This window comes from Talpa europaea (genome assembly GCF_964194135.1).
Source record: "Talpa europaea genome assembly, chromosome: 3".
Classification (NCBI taxonomy): domain Eukaryota; kingdom Metazoa; phylum Chordata; class Mammalia; order Eulipotyphla; family Talpidae; genus Talpa; species Talpa europaea.
In genome coordinates, this window is record NC_140069.1 from 4499308 (window position 1) to 4526305 (window position 26998).

General features: G+C 53.9%; 1 protein-coding gene across 3 annotated transcripts in view; it reads left to right on the plus strand.

Moving 5' to 3' along the window:
- Positions 1–225: 225 nt before the first annotated feature.
- ZFAT (zinc finger and AT-hook domain containing) overlaps positions 226–26998 on the plus strand; it is a gene marked incomplete at both ends in the record, with an annotated part of 68239 nt that continues 41466 nt past the window's right edge. Inside the window, 6 exons of one of the 3 annotated variants that reach the window (XM_084230886.1) lie at positions 226–400; positions 10357–10608; positions 17188–17376; positions 18846–18996; positions 22416–23872; positions 24656–24888. In XM_084230886.1, coding sequence (XP_084087012.1) covers positions 241–400; positions 10357–10608; positions 17188–17376; positions 18846–18996; positions 22416–23872; positions 24656–24888 — 2442 coding nt within the window. The remainder of the gene's footprint in view (positions 401–10356; positions 10609–17187; positions 17377–18845; positions 18997–22415; positions 23873–24655; positions 24889–26998) is intronic. The other 2 variants (XM_084230887.1, XM_084230888.1) reach the window with 2 other exon arrangements.

Genomic DNA, 26998 nt, shown 5'->3' on the forward strand with positions numbered 1-26998 from the left:
CTGTGCCTGGGCTGAGCCAGCAGGAGCACCCGCCACCGTCAGTGCCCGTTCATGTGACGGTTGGATGTGAGTTTCCGGGTGCCAAGCTCTGTTTGGCTTTGCCACGTCCAGGCCAGATCCCGGGCTGGCCAGTACAGGAGGGCAGCCAGGCCAAGTGGTCAGTGGAAGTGTGCATCGTCTCTTGTAAGGATGAAATAACATGTTTTGCCTTTTTTATTTGCAGGGAACACGGCCATCTTCATGTGTAAATGTTGCAACCTTTTCTCACCAAGTCAGTCGGAACTGCTGTCCCACGTTTCTGAGAAGCACACAGAAGAAGGGGTTAATGTGGATGAGATCATCATTCCCCTTAGACCACTGAGCACCCCTGAACCCACCAACCCAAGCAAGACCGGAGATGGTAAGGGCCTGGGGTGCTGGGCGAGGGCACCGTGCCTGGGCGGGCCTATGGATGCCTCTAATGTGGATTTGCTCTCAAATACCTTGATTCTGGGTTTCTGTCTGGGAGATGTAGGAAGCAGACAATCCACACTTCCAACCCAGAAGCCAGAGTAATTACCCCGTTGTAGAAATGCTCAAATAAGGTGGTGTCTGAACACCATCCCCGGAGGTGCCTCTCTAGTGCCTGTTGGTGGGTGGGTGAGTGGCTGGATAGATGGGTGAATGGAATGAGGCAGCAGCCTCCCACAGTGTCATGTGCATGCCTTTGCTCGGGTTTGGCCCAGCTCTGGCACCTCCTAGCTGCATCACCTGGAGCAAATGATGTGACTTCTTGAAGCCTCACTTGCCTTATCTGAAGAATGAAGACATAGCTACCCATCCTGGGGGGCCAGTGAGGATGACCTGAGAGTGTAATTGCCACCGTGCAGATGGCGCTGGCCCGGGAGACAGCCAAGGGGCGCTGTTACAACATCCATGACTGCTGAGTGAGGATAGATGATCTCAGCAGCCGCGTTTCTGGGCTGGTCGTGCACCCTGGGCCGGGGTCCAGGCTGCGCAGCTTTGCACACAGCATCCCTCAGTGAGTGTGCGAGGTGAGGTGTGTCCTGTCTGCAGTGTCCAGACACCCCCAAAAGGGAGCAGGTGGGAGGATTGGAGAGCTGCGTGGGCACTGTAATTAGGTCCCCACAGAAAGAAAAAATGCACCAGGCAGGAGGAGCCGCTGCAAACAAGAGTCAGAACAGACCCCCGAAAACTGTCTCTGTGCGATGAGGGGCAGCAGCCTGCTCCCAGGCAGAAGCGCAGCCCGTGGCAGGCAGTGCCCGCCGCGGGCTCATTAGCCACACTAATAATCTGCTCGCTCCTTCCACGAATATTCAGACTGACATTCCTAAACAGGCCGGCCTATTGATCATCTGTCTGGAGCTGATAACAAGCAGAGACTCCAGACAAAAAAGGTTTGGTTAATGAGCCCCTCTGGCCATTCCCAGGTGCTTAGAGAAATAGACCTGATGGAGGATTGAGCTGTTGTGGACTTAGATGTGCTGCTAGTTGCTGTCAGTGGCATCAGAGGAAAACTAAGAACACCCAGCCCGAATCTGGTCACGGGAAATGAGGAGGAGCAGGGAGGAGCTGTGTCACTGTCCCTGCCAGCAAACCCGGCGGATGTGTCCATGACCTTCATGGGGCCCGCTCAAGCCTGCGGGACAGAAGTGTGCCTTCTCCACAGCAGGAGGGAGGGGGTGTCACACACAGCAGAAAGCTCACAGCTTGGACTCTTGGCTTTGGGGGTGGCAGGGGGAGGGAGGCCTATGTTGGGCAGGAAGAATCTGCCAATAACCCAGTTAAAAAACAGCCTAAAGACCCGGACAGCCTTCCGAAGAAGACATTCAAATGGCCACCAGGTGCGTGAAGGAGCTCCCATCACTACTCAAGGGATGCAGGTCAAGGCCAGCGAGCTGTCACCTCACTCCAGATGACAAGAGACATGTCGGTGGATAGGGGGCTTCTGTGCGGTGGGTGGGCATGGAAGCTGCTGCAGTCGCTGTGGAAAATGGTGTGGCGTTTCTCCAAGAAATGAAAAATAGAGCTACCGTATGGCCCAGCATATATTTGGGCATATATTTGAAGAAAATGAAACCCCTATCTCAAAGAGCTAGTCTTGCCTCTTCTTTGGTGCATTATTCTCAATAGACAAGATATGAAGCAGCTGGAACATGGACGGAGAAATGGAATAGTATACAGGCGTGGAAAAGAAGGCAACCCTGCCAATCGAAACATGACTGAGTCTTAATCATGAATGAGACACAACAGGGCAAATACTGTGTGATCTCACTTAGGCAGAATCTAAAAATCTCCAGTTCATAGAATTGGGGAATAGAAGGTGGCTTCCTGTGGGCAGGAAGATGGGGGTTCTTGGTCAGAGTGTACAGACTTTCAGAAGAACAAATCCTGAGGAGCACATGGCACAGTGTGATGATCACACACTTGAAATTTGCCGAAACGAGTGTTCTTACCATAGATGAGGTTACGATGTGAGGCGATGGATTGTTCACCAGCTGACTGTGGTGAGCACTGCACAATGTGTATGTATGTCTATTAAACCATCTTGACGTACATCTTAGGAAGTCACACTGAACAACGTAAATATATACAATTTTTGTTTGTCAGTCATGCCTCAGTAACTTGAGTGATGAAGGCTTCAGTGAGTGAGTCAGGCTTATCCAGCCTCACCTCGTTGGAGGAGCCTCCTGAAGGTCACCTTCCTCAAGGTCACCCTCTTGCTGAGGGGGTAAGATGCCTCAACTTCCAGAAGAGTACAGCTCAACAGACAGATGGAGATGAAGCTTTCGTCCAGAACATTGAGTGTTTGTACCCTTGTTCCTGGGGTCCAACGTGCAGCAACTCGGAGACTGACTGATCTCTTCTGTCAAGGTCATGTGGCAGAGAGAAATCCTTTAGATTGACATGTAAAGAACTTGGAGAAGGGCTGTCACACAGCTTTTCATTCCATCTTGTTTAAGCTTTCCTCCTACTAGAATGAAAAAGGAGAGGTACAATAATTTGACTTTTTCATTTCACTTATGAATGATAAATGAATAAATGATCCAGCTGGTGGAATTTCACATGGGATTCCGTGCATCGATGTCTTCTGCTGGTTACATGTTCTGGCTCCCTCCTTTCCCTCCTTACCCATATCGGTGAGAGATGCCACTGTCCCCTCTGCGCCATCCCGAACGCCTCTCTCTTCCCAGGACCCTCCTGCCTCTCGGCCTGCCCCTGACCAGCCCCCATGGCCACTCCTTTGTTACCACTTTCCATGGCAACGGGACGGTGTGGCTGTGCGGAAGCGTCTGGCCTGTCTGTGCCTGGCTCACTCCTGCATGTTCCTGAGAGTCACCCCTTGGCCTAGTGGGCTAGAGGCCTTTCTCTGGGCTCCTGCAACCCCACAAATATGTCCCAGTTCTGTCCTTCCTGGGGAACAGCTGAGGAAGTGCCAATGCTTCAGCCCCGGGTCCTGGCACCACTCGACAAAGGGTGTCTCCCCTCTGTGTTGTGTGGTTGTTCTTGTAACCTTTGGCCTTGCAGCCTCCCCATCTTCCTAGGCTGTGTACCATCTCACCCATCACCCCTCGCTCAGGAAGCTTCAGTGGTTCCCTTTTAACCCAACCAAGCTCCCACACTTACTTAACCCGGGGACGGTTCTCCCTAGCACGGGCCTCTTCCTGTCTGAGTGGGGCCTTTGGCCCGTCATCCTTGCTCTGCGCCGAGGCCCCTTGATACCAAACAGTTACTCTGGACCAGACCTTACTCCTGCTGTTGCAGGTGAACCCACACATGAAGCTCCCCTTTACTCCTCAGGCACCCTTGGGTGCGTCTCCTGGGCCAGGTGCTTAGTGGGTAAACCATCAAAGCAATCATACCGTTCCTTGCTTTTTGTTTGTTTGTTTCAGTGACAAAAGTTATGCCTTGCTATAAAGAAAAATTATGACTGTATAAAATGAGAAAGCACATCTGGCTAACTTTCCTCTAAGTTCCTAGAAATAATACTGCTAGCAGTTGAGAAAGTGTGCTTCTGGAAGTTTCTTTGTACATATGGAAATCTATATAAATGCTTTGTTGTTGCTTTGTTATTTCATAACAAAAATGAGATCATGATGTATTTCTGCAGCCTTTTTTTTTTTTTTTTTTTTAAATGTCAGCAATATATCTCGGACAGACTTCCCCTTGAGGGCTGATGTCGCCAGGGTCTTCTTACTGTCTGAAGAGGATTCCTGCTGTGGACACTTAATGATTTCCTTAACCTTTCTTTTCTTGGTGACATGTCTTCCCCAGGGTTGTGCTAATAGAAAAATGTCACAGCGAATAGTGTTGGAAAGTGCATACATTTCCTGTTTTTTGGGAAGAATTGCTTGTGATCCGATTATGCTCATTTAAAAGTTTTCAGGATTCTAGCAGAAGGTTCCTGAAGGGGCTTTACTTTTCATTTTCCCACTGGGCTCAAGGACCTGTTTCTTCACATCCATGTCAACTAAGGGATTTGTTTCATTTAAACAGACTTTGCCAGTCTGAGAGGCCAGAACCTGGTGTATCATTCACATGGACGTGCAGGATGGCTCCAGTAAGGCGGACCCTGCTCGCCATTCGTCGCAGTTGTCCATTTTTTGTTTACTTTTATTGATTTGTAGGAGCTCTTTGTGTAGAGAATATTAACCCTTGTCTTCAAAGTCTGCCTGTTCTCGTGTCAAGCCTCATGATGCTGTACTGTTTCACGCAGAAAGTGTTCACTTGGATTCACCTGTATATTCACCACCCTGTGGCCTGTCAACGTTTGAATCTCCATCCATTTCATCTTGGGTCATTTTCCTTCATTTATAGAATCATTTTAATGTTTCTTTGAGTATGGGGCTGTTGGTCATGAGCTCTCCTGCCTATTGTGTGGCTGGCATTGTTTTTGTTTTATGTTTAGTCTTGAAATATATTTTTGCTGGGAAGAGAGTCCTAGGTGGACTTTTTTTTTTTGCTTTCAGAGCATTGAAAATACCTGACTGTCTCCTGGCTGCCTTTGTTGATGAGACATCGCCTGTCTTTCTGTTATTCCTTTAAGTGCTTTTATTCCCTGGTCTCTTGGCTTTTTTGGTGCTCTGAAGTTTCACTGTGATTCCTCTAGGTAGGATTTAAAAGACAAAAAAATCCTGCTTAATATTGGTCGGGCTTCATAAAACTGTAGATTTATGACTTTTATAAGTTTTAGAAAAGTACGAGCTCTCATGCCTGTACATATTGCTTCTGCCTCATTATTTTTCACTGCTCTTTCTCATTCGTACATTAAATCCTTGTCACCTGTATCCTGACTTCTGTATTTTCCCTGTTTCTTTCATTTTGTGCTGCATTTTGAGTATTTCTGCTGACCCACCTTTCAGTTCATTAATTCTGTTCATTTTTTTTATTTCTTGAGATAAAGCTCACCTAAAATAAAATTCACCTTAATGTGTACATTTTAGTTTATTCACATTGTTCTGCAACCACCACAACTACCTAATTCCAGGACATCTTCATCTTCCCTCCCCAGAAAATCCCTGTACCTATTAACAGGTCACTCCCCTATTCCCCTTCCCGGCTCTTGGCCGCCGCTGGCCACTGTCTGTCTGTGTGGGCTTGTCTTGTCCGTAAATACCAGATAATGAAATCGTATTGCCCATGGCCTTTGTAGCTGCCTTCTCTCACTTACCACGGTGTTTCCAAGCTTCTGCATGTTACAGCAGGTGTCAGAGCTTCATTCCTTTTTTATGTCTGAATAATATTTCTCTACATGGACTTGGCGTGATTTGTCCATCCACTGATGAGCGTTTGAGTGGTTTCCACTTTTTGGCTATCACGAATACTGCTTCTGTGAACATGTGTGTCGATACAGGTTTTCATTCCTGGGTATACAGTAGGGCCCTTGATCGCTGGTTTTGCTTTCTGTGGTTTCAGTTAACCACAGCCAAACAGGATTTGAGACTATTATGTATCAAAAGATATTTTTAGAATGAGCTCACATTTATATAGCTTTTATTCTAGAATATTATTCTAATGCTCTACTCTATATAGAGAATATGATTGTATGTTCTCTATTATTATTATTATTAGTTATTTCTGTTCATCTCTTACTGCATCTGATTTATAAATTAAACTCCATCAGAGCTCTGTACTTATAGGAAAAAAACATATATAGGGTTTGGTACTATCTGTGGTTTTAGGCATAACTGGGGGTCAGATACGAAGGGTCCCTGTATTCTGTTTCCTCGCTTTCTACGCTAATCTTCATTATTTCTTTCTGCTGGTTTTGTGTTTAGTCTATTTCTGTTTCTCTAGTTTCTTAAGTAGGCTATAGATTTGAGGTCTGTCTTTGTTATTTAATATCGGCCTTTACAGTTATACATTGCTCTGCTTTTGTTGTGTTCTACAAGTTGTGGTATGTTGTGTTTTTTGTTTTGGTCACCTCTATATTTTCTGATTTCCCTCATGACTTCCTCTTTGGCCCCCTGGTTATTAGGGAGGCCACTTCATTTCCATTTGTTTTTGCATTTCCCAAATTTCTTTGTTTTTATTTCTGCTTTTGATCCATATCCTTTGTATGGTTTTTAGTCTTTATAAGTTGACTGAGAATTGGCTGGTGGCCTCACCGGTGCTCTTTCCTGGACATCAGTCCATGTGCACGTGGGCAGAGGGTGTGCCAGCTGTTGCTGGGTGTGTGTTCTGTGCACGTGTCAGCTCTCGTGGGTGTGCAGTGCTGCTGAGTCCTCTGCTTCATTGCTGATGCAGATTACATTATTTTCCTTTATTAACTAATTTACTTTTGAGTTACATTTTTCTTGGCTATATTCTCTCTCCTAACTGGCAGATTAGTTGCCTGTATAGTTTAATTTTAAATAGTATTTCTTAAGACTTTAATTAAACTCAGACTTTTAATATGAGAAAATTTCTTTAAAAGTCATTAATTAAAGAACCCCAGTCCTGCCTTTTGTCTGTGTGAGCCCATAAAGCTGGGACTTGTAGAGGCATCCTTTCTAATGAGCTCCATCCAGTTTTAACCTTCACAATTCATTTTAAGTTGAGAGATACTTGAAATGGTTTAATTAAATCTTTAACTGAGTAGTAATTGATTTATTATTTTGGCCTCCCTTTACCACATGAAGGTTCCTAAATCCTCTGGTTTATTTTATAGTCTTTTAATCTTTCTGGCTCATGTAGGAAGTGGTCTGCAGAGAAGCCTGCCATTTTTCTCCTCTCTTCCTAACAATGTCTGGCTGTGGTCCCAAAAATGTTGCCCCATGGACCAGGCTCATTCTCCCTCCTGTGTGTGCAAGTGTGTGTGCATAAGGGAGTGTGTGTATATGTGATTGTATCTGTTAGTGTGCGTGATTGTGTTTATGGGTGAGTTTGCATGTGGGTGAGTGTGTATGTGTGTGTGAATGTGTTTGAGTGTGCATGTTTGTGCATGTGGTCAGTTTGCATGGGTGTGCGCTGGGTGAGTGTGAGTGTATCTGTGAGTTGAGTGTGTACTCATGCACACAGTCACTTAGCGCGTGTGAGTGTGTGTATCTGTGAGCCTGACTGTGCTTCTATGTCAGTCTGCACGTTTGTCATCCCTGTGGAGGCTGGCGGTGGGCTTGCTTGAGGAGGAGTTTAAGTGGGTGTCCTGAGTTGTTTGGCTCCATCTTTTCTCCCCCCTGTCAGGCCTTCAGTAGGAACTGGCTTCCCCTTTCATCTCCTCCTCTCCCCTCCTTCCATTCCTTTAGGCAGTAGCTGGTCGCTGTGTACCTGCCTTGTGCGGGGTGAGATCCCGGGGGCCGGGCTGCTCTGCCTCCTGGCGCTGGGCTGTGCAGCACCCACTGGGGCCCCTCCCCACACATCCCTCTGCAGGCAGCTCCGGGGGCGGATCACCTGCTGATGGATGCTGGGGGCCACCATCCTCTTTTTCCTGCAGCGCGTAGGTTCGAGGCCTGAGGGTATCCCGCCGTGCTGTGATATTAACCCAGTGGACAGAGGCGTGAGGTTCATGGCCCTGAGCCAAACAGATCTGGGCCCCCGCAACACACACGTGGGCCCGAGGCTACGAGACTGGGGGAAGGAGGCCGGGCCAGGGTGCAGAGCCCCAGCCCTCAATGGTGCTTAGCAGCTGGTTCCGAACCACATGCCAAGTTACGTGCACCTCTGTGCATCTTGTTTCTTACTGAGGAAATTATGTTTGCTCCATCCATCCCTTAAGTTTTTTATGAGGCTAAAATAATAGCTGACTGGTGCACCAGTAAAGGGCTCCTGTTCTTACATTTGTACTACGATGGGCTTTTCTTTTATACAATTTTTGCATCTTTTGATTGAATTTAAAAACATCTGGTTGATTCTTTCTGTCCCTTGCCAGTTTGGGCCTTGGGGTCTGCAGGGGCAGTGTCCTGGCTGTGGGGATGTTGTCCTGAGACTGTGGATTCAGGGCAGGGTTAAGATGCATGTGGCTTTGTTCTTTTTTCCTGTTGGCAACTTGGGCGCCAGGAAATAGTTTATTTTCTAAATGTTCCTTTTCAGTCTTTAAACAACTGGTGGGCGTGTGTTTACCTACCGAGTGTCTGCTCTGTATCCATCTCTGTTCCAGACTCTTCAGGTCCTGAGAGTGAAACCATCAGCTCAGCCTCAGGGCTTGTAACGCACGGTGGCAGGGAGAGACTCATGCTCTCAGGAACCTGTGCCCTCGAGCTTGCACCCACGGCCCGGGGTCAGCCTCAGGGAGGAGGTGTGAGATCTGAGCACACCTGAAATGTTAGGATTGGAAAATGCGGCCTGGGGTCTGGTTGGGGGTGTGGGAGATAGTCACAGGCAAGAGGACAAGTACAGGGAGGAAAAGACAGAGGTGATCTGTGCATGTTTAGGGAGCAGCTGAGAGGTGCTCTGTGAGTGTGTGTGAGTGTGTGTGTGTGTGTTACACAGGCATGCATGTGTAGGGTTGAACCAGGTGAAAAAAGGCCTAGAAAGCCAGGCCCCGAGTCTGAGAGTTGTGAACAAAGACTTCAAGAACAATGGTGGGCTCTAGGGGGAGGGGATGGCAGTGGATGAGGCAGGATGCAGAGAGGGCTGGAGCAGAGGACGGGGATCTGGAGACCACGGGCTGGGAGCTGGGTGGCAAAGGTGCCCTGGGGAGGAATGGCGAGGGCACCTGCAGGACAGAGTGCTCAGGGTCCGGGGCAGGCCGAGCGAGGGCCCAGGCCGGAGCAAGAGGGTGGAAGGAAGCGCACTCAACGCTTTGACCTCGGCCACTGCTTTCCCACTTCGCAGATTCTCGGCTCTGCTGTAAAATGTGAGGAGTTGACAGCAGCAGCTCGTTCCCAGTGCTTAAATTATTCCAAGTTCATTTATGAATATTTCATTTTTAGCTAACTAATTGGTCTTGAGGATCTGAATTATGGATGCAGCAAGATGTAAGGCTCGCTGCGTCACCGCTGCGCGCGGGGCCTTCTGAGGCGCTCAGGGCCCATTTTCTCCTTCCTCCTTGACAGCCAGACAGTGCTGTGCTTGTCAGTGACTCCGTGGGACTTAACCAGCGCCTGCCGCGCTGCTGTCAGCCGGGTGCTCGCGGTATAGAATGTGACCCCCACCCCGACACTGGCTTCGGGGCTCCCCGCTGTGTCCTGGCCGCTGGCACTGTGCCCGATGACACACGTCTGCACACCCATGTGGCTGTCAGGTGCTCGGGCACAGCTCTGGGGAAAACACGGGGTCCCCTGCTGCTGTTTGGTGAACCCCAGGTCAAGTACGGGCCCCAGCTTGGCAGAAGCTCTGAAAGGGCCGCCTCTCCCCATATGTGCCTGCTTCCCTGAGAGGGCACACTCCCCCCAAAGTTGGTTCTTCCGGTAGAGGCCCCACTGGGCGCTTCCCTGCCTGCATCTGCCCCATGGCTTTGCTGGCCGGTCTGGGGTGCAGGGACCCCCCTGGAGATGCTCCCAGTGATGGCCGAGGCCCTGTGGCTGGTGCTGTGTGGGGCCAGCACTTGGGCGGGAGCAGGGTGGTGTCTGGAAGATGAAGTGACTGACCAGGTGGCCGGTCCCCCACAGCTCTGAGGACTTGGCTTGAGTGGAGATGGGGCAGGATTTGAGATGGGGGCGCGGGCTGACGCCCAGATTTAAAATCTTCCAGGTTTTCACAAGGGAGCACGTGAGGGGGTGCTGGTGATGCCGCTTCTGAGTCAGAATATTGCAACTTCGGTCACACACACGTGCAAAGACGGTAACACTCCAGCGGTCGTTTGCAGCTGTTAATTTTTTTCTCGTAAAACGTGAAGCCGACCATGTTCTCACAAGGAAGTTGCGTGCCTGCCCCCCTCCCCCCAACACCCTCCCTCCCCCCCAGTGACTGTCTGGTGTCTGCTTGTGTCCCCGGCAGAGTTTGCGGTCATGAAGCGGAAGCGAGGCCGGCCCAAGGGGTCCACCAAGAAGGCCAGTGCGGAGGAGGAGCAGGTGGCCAGTGCAGCCCGGGCCAGCGAGGACGGCGCCCCGGCCCCGGCGGAGGCGAGCAGCCCGGCCCCGAACAGCCTGGCCTGCGGCAGGTGCGGCCGCAAGTTCTCCAACGCGCGCCAGCTGCGCAAGCACATCTGCGTGGTGGTGCTGGACTCGGCCGAGGAGGACGGCGACGCAGGTCAGTGCCACACTGGTGGGCGACGGCGCGGGCCCAGCCGAGCCTCGGCTCTCGGGAAAGCGCAGCTTTGGCAAGACGGCCACTGAACTCGAGGTTCAGGCACCCGCCGGTCGGGGCCTTGCACTGTTGCGTGCACGTCTTGGGGTAATCAGTAGTTGCTTTGGGGGTGCAGCGTGGGGAGACACATTGTCTCCCCTTGGTGTGCTTACATTCTGGGTGAGATAATTGGGTTTTAAAATGCACAACGGCGAAGCACCATAAACGGGCAGCCCCGGAGAGCACCCCGTGGGAGGTCAGGCGCGCCCGCCGTGGGTTTGAGTGGCATTGGGAGGCCAGGCATTGGTCTGCGTGGATGGATGGCCTGGAGGGCAGAGGTGCCCAGCGCCCCTGGGAAGGACTGTGCCGCACGTCAGTGTTGGGGACTAGACCCTGTCACAGTGGCTCCCACCCAGTCCCCAATTCCATGATTTTGTAATTTAGAGAATCTTATATCAGATGAAGCACGCAGCATTTGACCCTTCTGAGGTTGACTTTTTAGACCCAATTTCATCATTTCATAATTGAGGAAGTGGAGGTCCAGAAGGGAGGAGACCCCGAGCCACACAGCGCACTGAGGTGGGGCTGGCGTCACTCCCTCCCCTCACCGCACCCGTGCCGGCCCGCTCTGCCTGGACTGGTTTGCGCCTTAAAGCCAGTCCCTGTCGACTTCACAGAAGTAGTTTTGTTCTTCAGCGCGTCTCTCTCAGCTCCCTCTCTAGCCTTATAAGGATGCAGGTCCCCCGCCGCCCGGCTCTCCATGTTTATTTTCTCCTCTGTAATTAATTAGGCCGCCTCCCCAGCCATGCAGACAGATCCAGTCCTTTCTAATAAGATTACCAGCTTCCTCCTGTCACAGGCTGCATAGAAAATGGCCTCCTAGTCCATTGATTTGAATGACCTACATGGACTTTAATTGAACAAATATCAGACGGAAAGGTAGGAGCGTGGGCCTTTTTCCCTTTCTGGCCCCTGGTGAAGCCTCTAAAATATGCAGAAGTGACCTTCACCCCGCTGCCTGGTGGCTGACACCCCTGATGGCACCCCACTTCCTGGTCTGCCAAGCACAGCAGCACAATTTGGGAAATTCTTGCATAATTGTTTTAATCTGAGTTCTGTAAAGAGCAGTTTAGTGACATTTCAAACAATTGACCTTGACTCTGTAGCTTGTTAAAACAATTAGATGGAAACGAAATAAGCTTTTCCCCTGCACTGAACCATGGCAAGGTAAAATAACAATTTTGATATGTATTCAACATTTATTTATTTTATTCTGCATTTGAATAGTAAAAGGAACCAGGAATGGGGTTTTTTAAATGCCATTATGTGGAGCAGCTGGTGTTTTTGAGCAATACGTCTCAGCCTACAGAAACCAATACGCCACGTCTCAGAAGTGGCTTCTGAACCTTGCAGGGCTCGTCATTTCTGGGGTCATTTTGTGCATGGGAGTCGCAAGAATGTGCTCTTACTTGGTGAGTCCTTCCGAAAGAAGACGAGGCATTTATGTGCAGATCTTACCTGAGATGAACCTATAGTCTTCACGAAGCCTCGTGTCAGCAGAACAGCTGGCGGGCTCAGAGCTGCCTGGAGAGTGTGGAGCCACCTTTGGAATTGTGGGTGGGGAGGCAGGTGGAGAGGTGGGTGGAGAGGCGTGGCGAGGTCCTTGGGAACAGCTCTTTGCTCCGGGGAGAGGTGCCGGGGAGAGGTGCCGGGTCTGCCTCTTTGTGGCTTTGTAAGCTGCCTTTTATCTGTGCTCCGGCCGGGTGGGTGGGAAGCTGGGGTCCCCTGATACAGCCGTGTCCCACCCCACTGACATAGAGGTGCTTGAGGATTGTGGGGGTTTCCCTGGTGCAGTTGCTAGTCCCTTTCTGTGATCTCTCCTCTGTGCTCCCCTCCCGCCTCTCAGCTGCTCCACTGGCCTGCTTGCTGCCACCCGCCACCTATCCCCTGGGAGCCCCGGCTCCGTCACTCTGTGGAGGCAGGTCCTGCCCCGTTCACAAACCCCTCCCATCGCAGGCCTGACGCAGCCGCACTTGCTGTCTTGAGGGCACCATGCTTCCCCGTGGGACCTCTGGGGGCTCTGCTGCCTCGGGGACCTGGGCTGAGCTCAGCTGGGCACCCTGCAGGTGGGGAGGGGAGCCCTGAGGGGTTTCATCTTGGCCAGAGTTGACATTGGTCATTCCTGTCCATGAATGTCATTGGCCAGAACTGACCTCATCCCCCTTTCACTTCGGGGGGGCCAGCGCCACCCCCGTGTTGGGGGAGGACTGGTGACGTGGGGCTGTCGTGTGGCTCCTCGCCATTTCCATGGACGCACCTGCTGAGCATTCAGAGGCCCAGAGTCTGCCAGACCTGCCCTCAGGCTTGAGCCCGCTGTCCGGGCCGGAGTCTCACAGGCTCTGCTGCGGGGCGTGTTCCCCACCAGGTTCGTTTAGCTGCTCCTCCCTGTGGTCTGATGTGTCGCCAGAGCCTCTCCCTCACCTGCCACCCCATCTCCTGCCCCGCTTCTTCCACCTTTCCTGCTCGGTGCGCCCCAACCCTCTGGCTGCCTCTGCTGCCCTCCCATGGGCCCTGCCGCCGGCTCTCCCACCAGCCGTCTGCAAACACCCTCCCTTGAGACCTTTCTTTACTGATAAGCGGCATTTAAAAAATTTAATAATTGTCCACAGAGTTCTTGCCGTGGGCCTACCTTTATCATGAGCATCTTACAAATATTAAATCATTTCCTGCTCAGAAACCCTGTGAGGTAGTTTTTACCCCATTTCACAGCGCAGGGAACGAGGCGAGCAGCCCTGTGGTGTGGCCATGGTGAGTGGTGGTCCCCGGGTGCAGTCAGGCCTCCTGGCTCATGTACGCCTGCTGCTGTGCCCATGTTACAGCCCTCATAAATACATTCCAGACGGTTGAGGTGAGGAAGCGAAGAGGAATCTGTTTCCTGCCCCCAGTTCAGAGGGTGGTCTTAGGCTTGCCGGGTGCGTGGCTTCGCTTTGGCCAGCATGGATCCCCACCCTGGTTCCATGTTCCTCAAGTGCAAGCAGGGCCTGTCCCTTCCTGCCTGGACTTGGGGGTTTGGCAGCCAGCCTGGGGCAGAGCTGGTTCCGATGGAGCCGGGCCACGGAGCAGCCCGTGGTGTCTTGTTCAGTGGCTGCCTTGGTCGCAGCAGGCAGGGCTTGAGGGGGGAGGAGGAGCCTGGACTCTGGACTGTGCTCTGAGGAACAGGTCTTCCTGAGACAGCGGTGGCCCTGCGGTTGGACTCCATCCACCTTGACCATCCTGGAGAAGTTCTGGAATGGCAGGTCCAGGCCACAGCCCCGCAGCCTTCAGAGTGGCCTGGCTTCACCAGGCCCACTGTGCCTGGTGCATCCTCGCTGCCTGGGAGGCTTCCCCTTGCCTGCCGAGCTGGTGCCACTGAGGGTGCTAAGCAGACTTGGGGGAGCAAAATTGAACAAGATGAGTCTCCCCATGAGCAGCTGAAGTGTCTGGTGGGGAGGACAGAGACATGAGTAGGTGACGAGATGGAGAGGGGCAGCCAGCGCAGAGGGGGGCAGGAGGACCACACATCTGTGGGGTGCATCCTGGTGGCTTTCTGGGAGGGGTCATGAACTCTCGCTCAAGGGTGACTTGGCACGGGGGCACTGGGAGGCATCACCTTGCCATGTCCCTGACAAAGGCTGCAGGTGTGGGACTGCTGAAGGGTTCACTGCAATAACCCTGTAGCAAGAATGGGGGTCCTGGCAAGGCAGAGACCTGTTCCCCTCGTGTGCGCATATCTCAGGCAGGTGCTCACCTGGCTTCCCTCCCAGCAAGAGAGCCTGAGGCGGAAGTGTGGAGGCAGGAAGGCGAAGGCAGGGGAGATGCACGTTCAGCAGTTGGACGGAGCCGGCGAGGCCCTAGTCTGTCCCTTGAACTGCTGTGTTAGCGCGGCTGGCGGCAGAGCCCCAGGGTGAATCCCTTACCAGCCGGCTGTTCTGACGACTGTTCTGGGCTTCTTATTAATGTGGCTGATAACACTTCCTCTCTGGGGTATTCTGGGATTTAATTAGTTCTTGGGCAATTTAGAATAGGTCCTTTGGATGTTAGTGGTAACGCTGAGTGAGTGAATGCTGCGAGCTCATTTCTCCAAATGTAGGGTTGAGTGGGGTTAGCTCTTCCGTGCTTGCCTGTCATTGCATGGCGGGTCTCTGTGAAGGCCTGGGGGGGCATCAGTCCCACCCGTTGAGGGTGTGGGGCCAGGACATGGGGCTTCACATCCCCAGAGGGGCTCCTCAGGGGAGGAGCGGAGGGCAGGCAGAGAGTAGGGAGACTGGGGGTAAAAGACACTCGCTTGAGATATTTTGTGTCGGTGGCTTGGCTTTTTCAGTAAGGTCAGAGAAGGTCCTCAGAGTTGAGGCTGTGTGTGTGTGTGTGTGTGACCATGTGCACGCACGTGTGTATGTGCCCGAGTGGCCATACACTCAGTGTATGCGCGGCGGCACCAGCCTCCTCCCCATGTCCACACCAACCACATGCGCCAGAGGGCTCCTTGGACCCGAGCGAATGTCACTCCCCTACCATCCTGCATCCCCAGTGTCCGTGTGTGCTCACCGGTATGTGGACATGGGTGCGGGCGTGTGCGCACAGTTGGGGCGGAGTAAAATGGGAATATTTGCAAGCCCCTGCTGTGGCTCATTCATTCCTCCTTGACTGAGCAGCAGCTTTGATCGAGCACCTTCTGTTTGAACACCAGGCACGTGGTGGCGGCTGTGTGTCCGCGTCAGGTGAGCGGAGTCCATGCTGTAGCGTTGCTCAGACTCTGGGGCTGGGCGGAAGCGGCCGGCTCCCCGCGGGAGCGTCATGAGCACCAGTAGAGCTTCCGCCAGGTCCTGAGGCCGTGCGGGGAAGGAGCCCGGGAGCAGGTGGGGAGGTTCTGCAGCGGCAGGCTCGGGGGGTGAGTGGGGATGAGTGGGGTGGACGTGGAGTCAGGGGCGGGTGAGGGGAGCGGGGAGCAGATGCAGGATGGTAGGGGAGTCACATTCGCTCAGGTCCGGGGAGCCCTCTGGTGCATGTGGTTGGTGTGGAAATGGGGGAGGAGGCTGGTGCCGCTGGCTGCAGTGGGTGCAGGATGAGGGTGGGGGCGCTGGAGGGGCATGTTGTGACTTCCTAGAACACTGGGGACGCTGCATTCGCGCTCATTGCCCTGAAAGTGGGGCACAGCTTGGTCTGCTCCTTAAGCCCTGTGGCCTCCAGTTTTGTAATTGGATCTGCTCTCCCGCATGAGGCTCTGCTGTGGGGTGGGGTGGGGGGGGGCGGGGGGGGCGGGTGTGGTGTCTCAGCACTGTAGGGTGCATGTGTGGGGACACAGGCTCTGCTGGGGGAGGTCTCAGCACCATGGGGGGGCACACGTGTGAGGGCACAGGCTTGGCTGTAGGGGGACTCTCCATACCATGGGGTGCACCCCCACCTGCGAACATCTGCTTCCCTTTCTAGGGATCACCTTCCACATTTTGCAGTATCTCTACTTTTTGAAAGTGTTGTTTCAAAAGGAAATGAAATACAAAGAGTTATGATAATGTTTTGGGGCTGAGGAGCAATAATGCACAGATGTTGAGAAATTAAAAGTCACAGTTCCCAGAACGCCAGTTCTTTGGCTGAGGGTAGGGTGGGGGCCCCCTGCAGCTCCTGGATGAGCTCGAACCAAAGGCAGCGGTGACCCCAGGCTCAGCCCCCAGCTGGGAGTGCACGTGCATCCTCAGGCTGACGCCACCAGACCCGCTGCCAGCCGCCACTTTTAAGCAGCCGGGGTCCCCGACTTCCCACAGGCCTTCACTGTCCTCTAGACTCCGTTGGCTTCATCCTGACCTCCCTCTTCATGAGGGAGACCGCCCAGGACGAGTGGCTGCGTTTCACCCCTGTCTCCGTCCTCCCCTGAGTCGCCTCCTGGGCCGACCCCGCCATTGCCCTGCTCCCCTGTGTTACGTGTTCCCACCGCCCAGACCGAGGCACAAACCCTTGCTTTTTAAATTTATGTCCCGTTGTTTCCCTGGAGAGCCTCTCTGACCTCTCAGTGGCATCTGCCCCCTTCCTGAAGCCCAGCCACTGGCCTCGGCGGCCCCTGCTGGCATGTCTGGCCCTGCCCCAGGCGCAGGGTGTGCAGGGCGGGCCTGGGCCTTCTCAGCTTCCCAGCCCATGCCTGGCGCGCCGAGGGCACCTGTGAACGCGACTGAGCCTCTTCCTCGGCGCTGGGGCCTGGAGCCCTTCTCCGCTGGGCTGCTGGTGCCTCCGAAGACTGCCAGGCCCCTGAAATAAGATGGGGTTCTGCTGCTATATCGACAGTGGGGACGCAGGGGTCGGGCCTGGGGCTGGGGCGCAGGTGATATTTATGGAATCTCACGAAAGGCTGGAGCCTGAGACGGGCCGACGTGACAGACCTGGCTGTGGGGCGCGGTGGATCAACGCGGCTGCCACGCGTATTGTCTCCTTTACTGCCGTGAAAGGGCTGCGCTCCCTCCCAGCTCTCCCGCGGCCAGGAAAGGGTGTTTGATACCCTTGCTGTTTGCTCCTCAGGTAACGAGTCCGACCTGGAGCTGGAGAGGAGGTGTAAGGAAGACGAGCGGGACAAGGCCCCGAAGAAGCCGCGGACCCAGAGAGCCGAGAAAGCCCAGAAGGTCTCCTCGGGCAAGGAGGCTGGGCAGATTTCTGGCGCCAAGAAACCCATCATAAGTGTGGTTCTCACGGCTCACGAGGCCATCCCAGGTGAGCATGGTGAGCGGAGATGGCGGCGGGCCGTGGCGTGTGCTGCATGGGCCCTTGGCCCGGGAGCCCAAGCTTCCCCCAACAGGCTCCCCTCCAGGGCCTGAGATGCGGGTGCCGGCACATCTGCCGGGGCCGCCTGGGGGTGCGGGCAGAGGAAGGGTGTTGGGGGCTGCTCCTGCTGTGCCAACACCACCCCTCCAGCAGCCTGTTACCTTCCCAGTAGCCAGCAGGGGGCGTGGGGGGGGGCCGAGGACGGGGCGGCTCCTCTTGGCCCAGTACCTGGCCCTATCCTGGGTCTGCTCCCCCTACAACCGAGCTTGGCCGTGCTGCTCTGTGTGACTCGCACCCCCTCCGCCTGGACGAGGTGGCTGTGCCTCCAGCACCCAGCAGGCGGTGTGTCCCCGCTACCCGGCGTCTTTTTGCATTTTGAATGTGTTGCCTCCACTATTAGGTAATAGTGGAGACCTCATCTTCCCCTTTCTTCTACACGAAGCAGCGAGGGTGTGTCATACATCTTTTAAAAAATGTCTCTTCTATGAAGGGAGCCTTTAGATAAGAAGGAGTGTAAGATGGTAGATTCCCAAGTATAATAATGGGCCTTCTCCCTCCATTTGGGATGATCGCTGTCGGTGAATTGAAAAGTCAAGTTTAGGATTTTAAGAACAGCTACAGCCTTAGTAGTAACTCATTATTTACGAGGGAAATGCGCTTCAGTGCAGAGTAAGGTGATGCGCAGAGAAGAGCCACATAAAATGATGTGACTGGCAGAACTTTCTGGAAAATCGCCTTGTCTGCGTCAGCCTGCTTCAGGGTGTGAGGAAATGAGAACGGCAGGAGAGGGTCCTCTTCTCAGCCAACTCTAGACGCAGTGGTTTCTTAAACAAGGACTGGAGGGAGCATTCCCCTCAGTGCACCTTGCACACGAGCGTGCACACACACAGAAAGTGCCGCTACTGGAAAGGCCTCGGCCGTCGTGCAGCGTGGAATGGCACAAGGGAAGCTGACCTTTGAGGTGTCCCCCACAAACCCTTATTTCATAGGTCGGAAACAGGCCCCAAGCTGGTAAGATCATGTCCTCACGGACTGGACTCCCGGACTCTTCAGTTCCTGCCGACAGTCGATTCTGCTACTTGATTTTATTTTGGTGGTTTTACATTTATTTCTTGACACCTGTGGTTCTATGTGAAATCTTATAAGTAAATATATATCTGTCTGCCTATCTGTCTGTCTCCTTAAATATTTTTGTCTTTTAATAAGTAAAGTGAAAATGTACCTCAGAAGGACATTTTGATTAATTATTGGAAAACCTGCCCAATCCCCCCCAAACACACATTCTCTCACCCCCCTCCCTTGCCACTGATGGCTTGGGGCACCCTAATGAGGACAGGCATTGCCAGGGCGGCCCCGTGCGGGGTGGGTCTGGCCCTTGGCTGCCTCTTTCACATTCCGTGGTTGTGCCTCCATCCCAGGTGCAACCAAGATTGTTCCAGTGGAGGCCGGGCCCCCGGAAACGGGAGCAGCAAACCCCGAGACCCCTGCGGCGGACCTGGCTCCGCGGAGGGGCTACCAGGAGTACGCCATTCAGCAGACACCGTACGAGCAGCCCATGAAGTCCAGCAGGTGAGTGTCTGGGGGCTCCAGCAGCGGCCAGCAGTGACCGCCTGAGGGCGAGGGGACCAGTGAGTTGCTTATTTCCAGGACACTGTGTGCAAAGTTATCTGTGAGGATATTGATGGTGTGATTTAACCTGAGAACCAGCCCACACGGCTCCCCCTCCACTATCACCACCTCCAGCCCCTGAGCCCCAGCCACACCCCGCTTGGTGGGGGAGGAAAGGGTCAGTCGAGGACAGTGCAGGTGGGGCTCCGCCTCCTAGTCCAGGCCCTCTGTCTTGGCAAACGTGAGCAGCTGAGTCCATCAAGGAAGTTATGAAGATACTCATTCCTTTGGCAAAGCTGTGACGGAATTAAATTTGAAGATTATTCTGGTCTCAACTCAGGTTGATTTGAAGCCTTTAGCTAATTACATTCACCACATTTCAAGGGGTGCTGGGCAAAGTCCCAGCTGAACACTCATCTCCATCCAGGTAAATACGCTCAATATTTAATCAGGAGATCTAGGCTCTATCCCGTTGGCCATGCATTCTGTTAGTGTTTTGTAGTGTCAACTCTAAAGTAACTGTGAAAGACTCTCTCTGCAGGAGGATTTTGCTTTGTAAAATATAACTGCCCTGTTAGGCTATATCAATACATCGATTAGGTTGTATCTGCCAGGTTCTTACATAAATATGGTGCAGACTATTAATATACAAAATGTTGAAAGTCCAGAATATTCTAAGAAAAAATCCTTTGTAATCTTATTACCTGACGATAACCATTGTTAATATTATTATTTTTTAAAGATTTATTTATGCATAGAAGGACTGGGGTGTAGGTGGGAGTCTGTGTGTGTGTCTGTGTGTGTGTGTGTGTGAGAGAGAGAGAGAGAGAGAGAGAGAGAGAGAGAGAGAGAGAGAGAGAGAGAGTGTGAGAGAGAGAGGATTCACCAGAGACAGAGTGGGGAACAGAACAGGCAGATCTACTGAAACACACTGCGGACGGGAGCACTGGGGAGACAGGAGAGGTCTGCTGCGCCATGTGGGTCAGCTCTCTGGCCAGGTTTTAAACTCCCATTGAGGTGGTGGCGCTGAGACTTAACCCCTAGGCCAGCAGGGAGGCCTCACTGTTAATATTTTTAATAAACTTCCTTCCAGCCTTTTTTTTAGCCCATATATTTTGTAAATTGAATTTATATTTTATATGCAGCTTTGTGTCTTGATTTTAGTCCTTCATCACATTACACTTACTTTCCTTTGCTACTACAATTAACCACGGGCCTGGCTTGTGGTGCTATCCTGAGGAAGTGCTGTCAGCCTCCTATCCATTTTGCATGTCTGCAAAATGCCCACTTGGTTGTTACCCATTAATGGTTCAAGTGGCTCCTGGGAGAACGTGTCTATGGGGTGTCCCAAGACTGCCCCTCCAGCTGTTCCCCCCAATGCTTCCTCTGGGCCTTGGGCTCCAGCCCCGCTCCACTGGTTCTTTCTATGTCCCTGAGCGCACCTTGCAGGATGGGATTTCCTCCTCCGGGCCACCCGCCCTCCCCTTGGCTGCTTAAGTGCCATTGTTCACCCGGCAGCTTCCTGCTCTTAAGCATTATGGGAAACCCTACAATCAGATTGCACCTTCGTTCGAATTCCACATTCTTTCTTCTGGATACATGCCCAGAAGTGGGATAACTGGATCCAGGACCTGACCTTTTGCCCCCTGCCTGATGCTTTCTGCAGTGCAGGGGCGAGCATGCCCTGACTGGTTAGGGACCCTCTGGAGCGGAATCGCTGGCTGGAGGCTTGTGGACTTGGTGGCCTGTGCCTGGTCCGCCTTCTGCCAGAGGCAGTGGCAGGCCGCTGCATGTCTTCTTCGGATCCACCCCCTGCAAGAAGCAAGCACCAAGGGCTCTGCCAGGTATTTGTCTAATAATACAAGAAGTCAGAACAAAAGATTCTCGAAAGACCATTTAGATTTTGCATCAGAGGGGGAATACCATGATTTGTGTATTTAATTAACATCATGAATCCAGGGTTTCTTCCTTCTGTGTTCGCTATACAATAAAATGTATCACCGCCTGGATATCTTTATCACTTGAGAAAGATCCAAATTAATTTCCTTAAATTAGCCTTGGGTGTCGCATGCCGGCATACTAGTAACTTTCTCTGAATATCTTAATTACATCATGCGAATCGTACCCTCTGGTGCTTATCGACCACGATCACTTAAAATTTTTAATTTAAAGACAAGGCGACCTGCGTGGCTCGGAAGTGGTGTGAGACTGGCCCACCGATGTGGGCTTCGCAGTCGCAGGCCCAGCCAGGGGCTGTCTCATTGGCAGCACGAGGGGTGTGTTTCCAGGGACCTTCCCGGTAACCTGGACATGCGGCCCGGGGGTGGGCGAGGCAGGAGGGGAAGCCTCCTGCTCCCGCCCTGCCTGCAGGTGCTGTCCCCAGCGGCTGTCCTGCTTCGTTCCCCTGGGAACACTCATCCAACACGGTGCCTGCGACACCTTGACAAGTGCTAATAAACGACAGTCATTTATTAACAAATGATGTGTGAGGTTAATAAGTGACAGTCGAACAGCAGCCTTGGGTCCCCTGTCTGAATCTAAACCAGAGAGAGGAGGGAGCAAAACTCAGCTGCGTCACTGGCAGTGCTGTGGGGGTGGGGCTGGGTCTGAGTCAGACCAGGCCTCCTGACCCTCCCCACATCCTTGACCGAGGCCCGCCAGGCCCCTGTGCTCCTGTGGCCAGGTGCGGCCGTATTGCCTGCTGTCCACGGGCAGGTCCAGCTCACCAGCAAGGACAGGCAGGGCCACCTCGTGAAAGCTAGATCCCATTCCCCGCTCACGCTGAGACACATCCGTTCACGCCTCCTGGGAAGAGGGGAGGACAAGGGCCGGGCCAGGGCTGGCCGTCCCAGGAAGCTCGCAGCAAAGGGCAATGTCAGCCCTGACAGTTGAATGAATGAGTGAACCAGCAGGCTGGTTCATTCCACTGAGGCTGGCTCCTCTCGAACATCCCAGAGACATACAGGCCAGCCCTGGGACACAGCTGCTTATGGGTGACATGGCAAAGGGCACCCCTTTGCCCCCTGCTTCTTGCTTGCCTCTTTTCCCTTTCTGGGTGAGCTTCACTTCACACATCTCTTCAGCAGCTCTTCCCGACTGTCGTCAGCCGGGTGAGAGGCCTGCCAACACTTTCCACGCTACAAGCAGCTGCTGCCGCCCTGTCTCCTTGCCCCTAGAGCGAGCTGGACTGGGAATTAGCGAGCAGCCGACACCCTCGCGTCTGCCTGTGGTGGAGACACATGAGGTCTCTGGACCTGCCACCCCTGCTTAGCCTCATTTAGCTCCCCCCCCCGGAGCCTGTGGCACTTGGTCCCCAGGGGAACTAGAGGCCATCGGAAGGCGCAGCCCCCAAGCCTAACGGTGCTGTCATCTGTTTGCAGGCTCGGCCCCACCCAGCTCAAGATCTTCACGTGTGAGTACTGCAACAAGGTCTTCAAGTTCAAGCACTCGCTGCAGGCCCACCTGCGCATCCACACCAACGAGAAGCCCTACAAGTGCTCCCAGTGCAGCTACGCCAGTGCCATCAAGGCCAACCTCAACGTGCACCTGCGCAAGCACACGGGCGAGAAGTTCGCCTGCGACTACTGCGCCTTCACCTGCCTGAGCAAGGGCCACCTCAAGGTGCACGTCGAGCGGGTGCACAAGAAGATCAAGCAGCACTGCCGCTTCTGCAAGAAGAAGTACTCGGACGTCAAGAACCTCATCAAGCACATCCGGGACGCGCACGACCCGCAGGACCCCAAGGTGCAGGAGGCGCTGCACGAGCTGTGCCTGATGACGCGGGAGGGCAAGCGGCAGCTGCTGTACGACTGCCACATCTGCGAGCGCAAGTTCAAGAACGAGCTGGACCGCGACCGCCACATGCTGGTGCACGGCGACAAGTGGCCCTTCGCCTGCGAGCTCTGTGGCCACGGGGCCACCAAGTACCAGGCGCTGGAGCTGCACGTCAGGAAGCACCCCTTCGTGTACGTCTGCGCCCTCTGCCGCAAGAAGTTCGTCAGCTCCATCCGGCTGCGCGCCCACATCAGGGAGGCGCACGGGGCCGCCCAGGAGAGCCTGGTCTTCACCAGCTCCATCAACCAGAGCTTCTGCCTCCTGGAGCCTGGGGGGGACATCCAGCAGGAAGCCCTGGGGGGCCAGCTGCAGCTGGCGGAAGAGGAGTTTGTGTTCCAGGGCGTCAACGCTCCCAAAGACACATCCTGCCGGGGGGAGGCACAGCCCGAGGCGGGACCGAAGGAGCCAGAGGCCTCTGCGGACGTGCCCGTCCAGGCCATGCCCGTAGCCAGCCCCCAGGCCCAGGCCGAAAGTGCCCCCTTGCCCCCCAGCGAGCTGGAAGCCACTGTGGTCTCCGCTCAGCTTCACCCACACACGGTGGCTTCAGAAGCGTTTTTGTTGAAAAAGGGTGCTCCCTCTCCAGAGGCCCACGCGCCTCCCGAGGGCACGCTGGACACCCCACGTGGAGAAACTGCCGACACTCCAGGCGAAGAGGTCACGCTGCTGCTGTCCCAGGCCCCCGGCCAGGCAGCACACCCAGAGGCTCCTGGAGCCCAGAGCCCGCCAGGGGCCGGGCAGGACGTGGCTGCCTCCCCGTCCCGGGGCCCTGATCCCAGTGGGTGTCTCAGGTCGGCCCCAGCTGAGGCCTTAGACCTTCCTCCAGTGGCTGGTGGCCGGGACCCAGCCTTGGGCCAGTCTGACTCTTGCGCCCCCACCCCCGAGCCCCGGGCCGGCATCCCCGCCTTCATGCAGATCCTGGACAGCTTACACAAGAGGCGGATGAACACCGACTTGTGCGAGCGGATCCGGAAGGTGTACGGGGACCTGGAGTGTGAATACTGTGGTAAGGGGCAGCTCGGGCCTGCAGCTGGTGGGTGCGCCCTCCCAGCAGCGCATCCGACCCCACCTGGCTGTGGGTCACCTGGTGCTTGATTTGAGCTCATGTCTCTTTGCAAAGAACTCCTCCTAAGCGAGCTGTCCTTCCTCCACGGTAGATAGCAGTGAATGGGTGGCCTACCTGTGGCCGGTTAGCACGTGGAGCCCGAAGGCAGCCGGACGGCCGGACAGTTAGCCGTGTTGGCTGGGTCAGGCGTGCTCACTGGGGCGCGCCCCGCGGCCTCCGCCAGAACTGTGACCCTGGAGAGTCTTTCTTCTGGTCCATGCGAGTTTAAAGTAGAGCTTTAGGTTGTGGCCGTGCGCTTCGTATGCAGAGAGGTTTCAGAAGTGGCAGCGGCTCTTGTAGGGAGGCCCCTGAATAGAACTTCCAGCCCCCAGGGCAGCATGACCCCAGACTTCCCGGAGAGCTGGCAGCACAGCAGTGGGTGTCCCGGGCGAGAAAGGCCGTAGAGGCTCACTCGTGCATGCGCGGGACGGTATTTGCACCGTGACTGGTCCTCCGTAAACATCCGTCTCCCCTCCTCGCTCTGACAGCCTGCAAAAAGAGTAGCACCCTTAAGATTTGCAAATTCCCACCTCTGAGAAGTGATTTCCAGGCAGAAATGTGGTGCAAAGCGTGGAGGGTGACCCGGACATGTAGTCGTTAGAAATAAGAATAATTTAAAAAAAAAAAAAATCAGATTCAGCATAAAAGAAACTTCCTTGTTCTCATGTGAAAATATTTTTTTAGGCAAACTTTTTTGGTACCAAGTGCACTTTGACATGCATGTGCGCACCCACACCCGGGAACACCTGTATTATTGCTCCCAGTGCCATTATTCTTCCATCACCAAAAACTGCCTTAAACGCCATGTAATTCAGAAACACAGTAACATCTTGCTGAAGTGCCCCACTGCTGGCTGTGACTACTCGACTCCAGATAAATATAAGCTGCAGGCACACCTCAAAGTTCACACTGAGCTGGTAAGTAGCACGCCCGAGCGGCAGCCCCGTCCCCCTGGGTGCTCCTTGCTTTCTCACATGGGTGCATACGTAGATTTCCCCGCTGCCTGTAGACCCGGAATGGCGACATCCCTCTCACCTTCCAAGCCCCCTGGTGCCAGGCTGCTGTCACGGAGGGTCCCACATTTGAACACGTTTGCTTTCCCTGCAGAGGAAAGCGCCCCGGAGTGGGAATCCAACACACATTTCCTAAGTGACATTTCCAAGAGTTATTAACAACAGGGATGATGATAATAGCTGCCACTGAATGTCACCGAGCGATGACCGCAGACCTTGCCCGTAGAGCACCAGGCATGGCGTGTGCGTCACGGCTAAGGCACAGTCAGTGCCCAAGACCCCAGGTCGTTGATTGCCTTTGGGACGCGCTCTCCTTGAGAGGATGTCTCGGAGGCACTTGCATTTTCAAACCGTGATTTGTTCACTGAGGGCGCTGTTGAGAGTCGCCGTGGCGAGGGGTGTTTCCTTCTTTGGCGGGAGATCATGGAGCACAATGACGGCATGTTTACTTTTGCACATTCTAATCTCTCTCTCGAGGCTGCACCTGAGAGTGCGCCAAGACAGTGAAAGCAGGCACACCTGGCCCCAGCTGCGCTTCGGTCTTAATTGCATCTCTGTTTATGCCACAGACGGCACACAAGGCGGCTTTAGAACTTGATGTGCTTCCACTGTCTTCTGGCATAAAAATCGCTAACGCTGCAGGGGTTGGTTGCTCGGGGGAGTCAGCGTTTGAGCTTAGTGGGGAGGGGAGAGTGCGTGCTCTGATGCCTGCATTCAAGCACCGTCTCCAGCGCGCACAGTGCGACCCTAGGAACGTCATTTGTCCTTTCTGAGACTCAGTCATCTTGTGTGTAAATTAAGAATTCAGATGTTTTGACACATTCACATACACCCACGTATACACTCCTGCATGCACAGACACTGCACACAGACACACCCACACGTGTACATGTGAGCATACACACCTGCACGCCCATAAACATCTACCCCTGCACCCGTCTATTTGCACATGTGAAGGGATCACCCAGGGTTGCTTTTGGGACGTGAAATGGAATGCTCTAGGTGTGGGAGGTGCCCCTGCCTGTCCAGCTGCTGTGTGCGGCTGTGGGTAGCACGCCATGCATCTGTGTCTATCTGAGCAGGGCTTGAGATGTGTTTATCCTGTTTCCTGCAGCTTTGCTGCTAGGTTGGCATTGCTTCTGGTACTGCCTTAGGGCAGGGAATCCCGAGGTGGCAGAAGTCACGTAGGGTGACTTTGCCAGAAACCCCTGTGCAGTGAGGAGTGGCGCAGCAGGAGAGCAGGGTTCTGGGGAAGCCTTGCAGGCTTGCAGTTAAGGCCTTAAAGCAAATTGGTTTTAGCCCTGGCTGCCCATTTACCAAGGTGAGTCCTTTAGTATCCTGGCCTCAGTTTACCCCTCCTGGTGAGGATGATGTGGGAATACGCACAGCTCCGCGCCTGGCCTGGAGGAAGCATGGTTCTTACCCTTTATTCCACTTCCCATTGGACCTTGTGGCTCTGGGCTGAGAGCTTGGAACACAGCCAAGGACCAGCCCGCCCAGGAGGCCGTAAAAGAGCGTGGCCTCCAGGCTGGCTGTGTCTTTCGAACCCCCTCTTACTTGCCCCTGAGTGTATCAGCGCCCTGGGGGACAGCGCAGCCATTTCTAACCTCTGGATGCTGGTGCCTGGCCTCCTGCCCAGTCCCTGGGGCTCTGAGTGAACAGGGACCTCGGGCACACGTTCTAAGTTATTCCACCCCCAGCGTCACCAGCTTTCATTTTTCTTGATAAAGTGGCATTTAACGAAACTTCTTTTTTCAAGTTTCTGTGGTTCTAGTTTTTCCTTTGAAGAGACTAGACTTTCTCTTCTCAAGCCCGCAGCGGGCATGAGGGGCAGTGATAGTTGCTCTTCTCACCCTGCGGCCCAGGCCCTCATAATCCCACTTAATCCTCCCATCTCAGAGGTGAGGCGTCTCCTTGGGCTGATGAGCAAGGAGCCTCCTGCCGCTGGTTCCTCCCGCACACAGGCGTTGGGGACGCCAGGCATGCGTGTCCCCGTCACTGCCCTGTCGGCCAC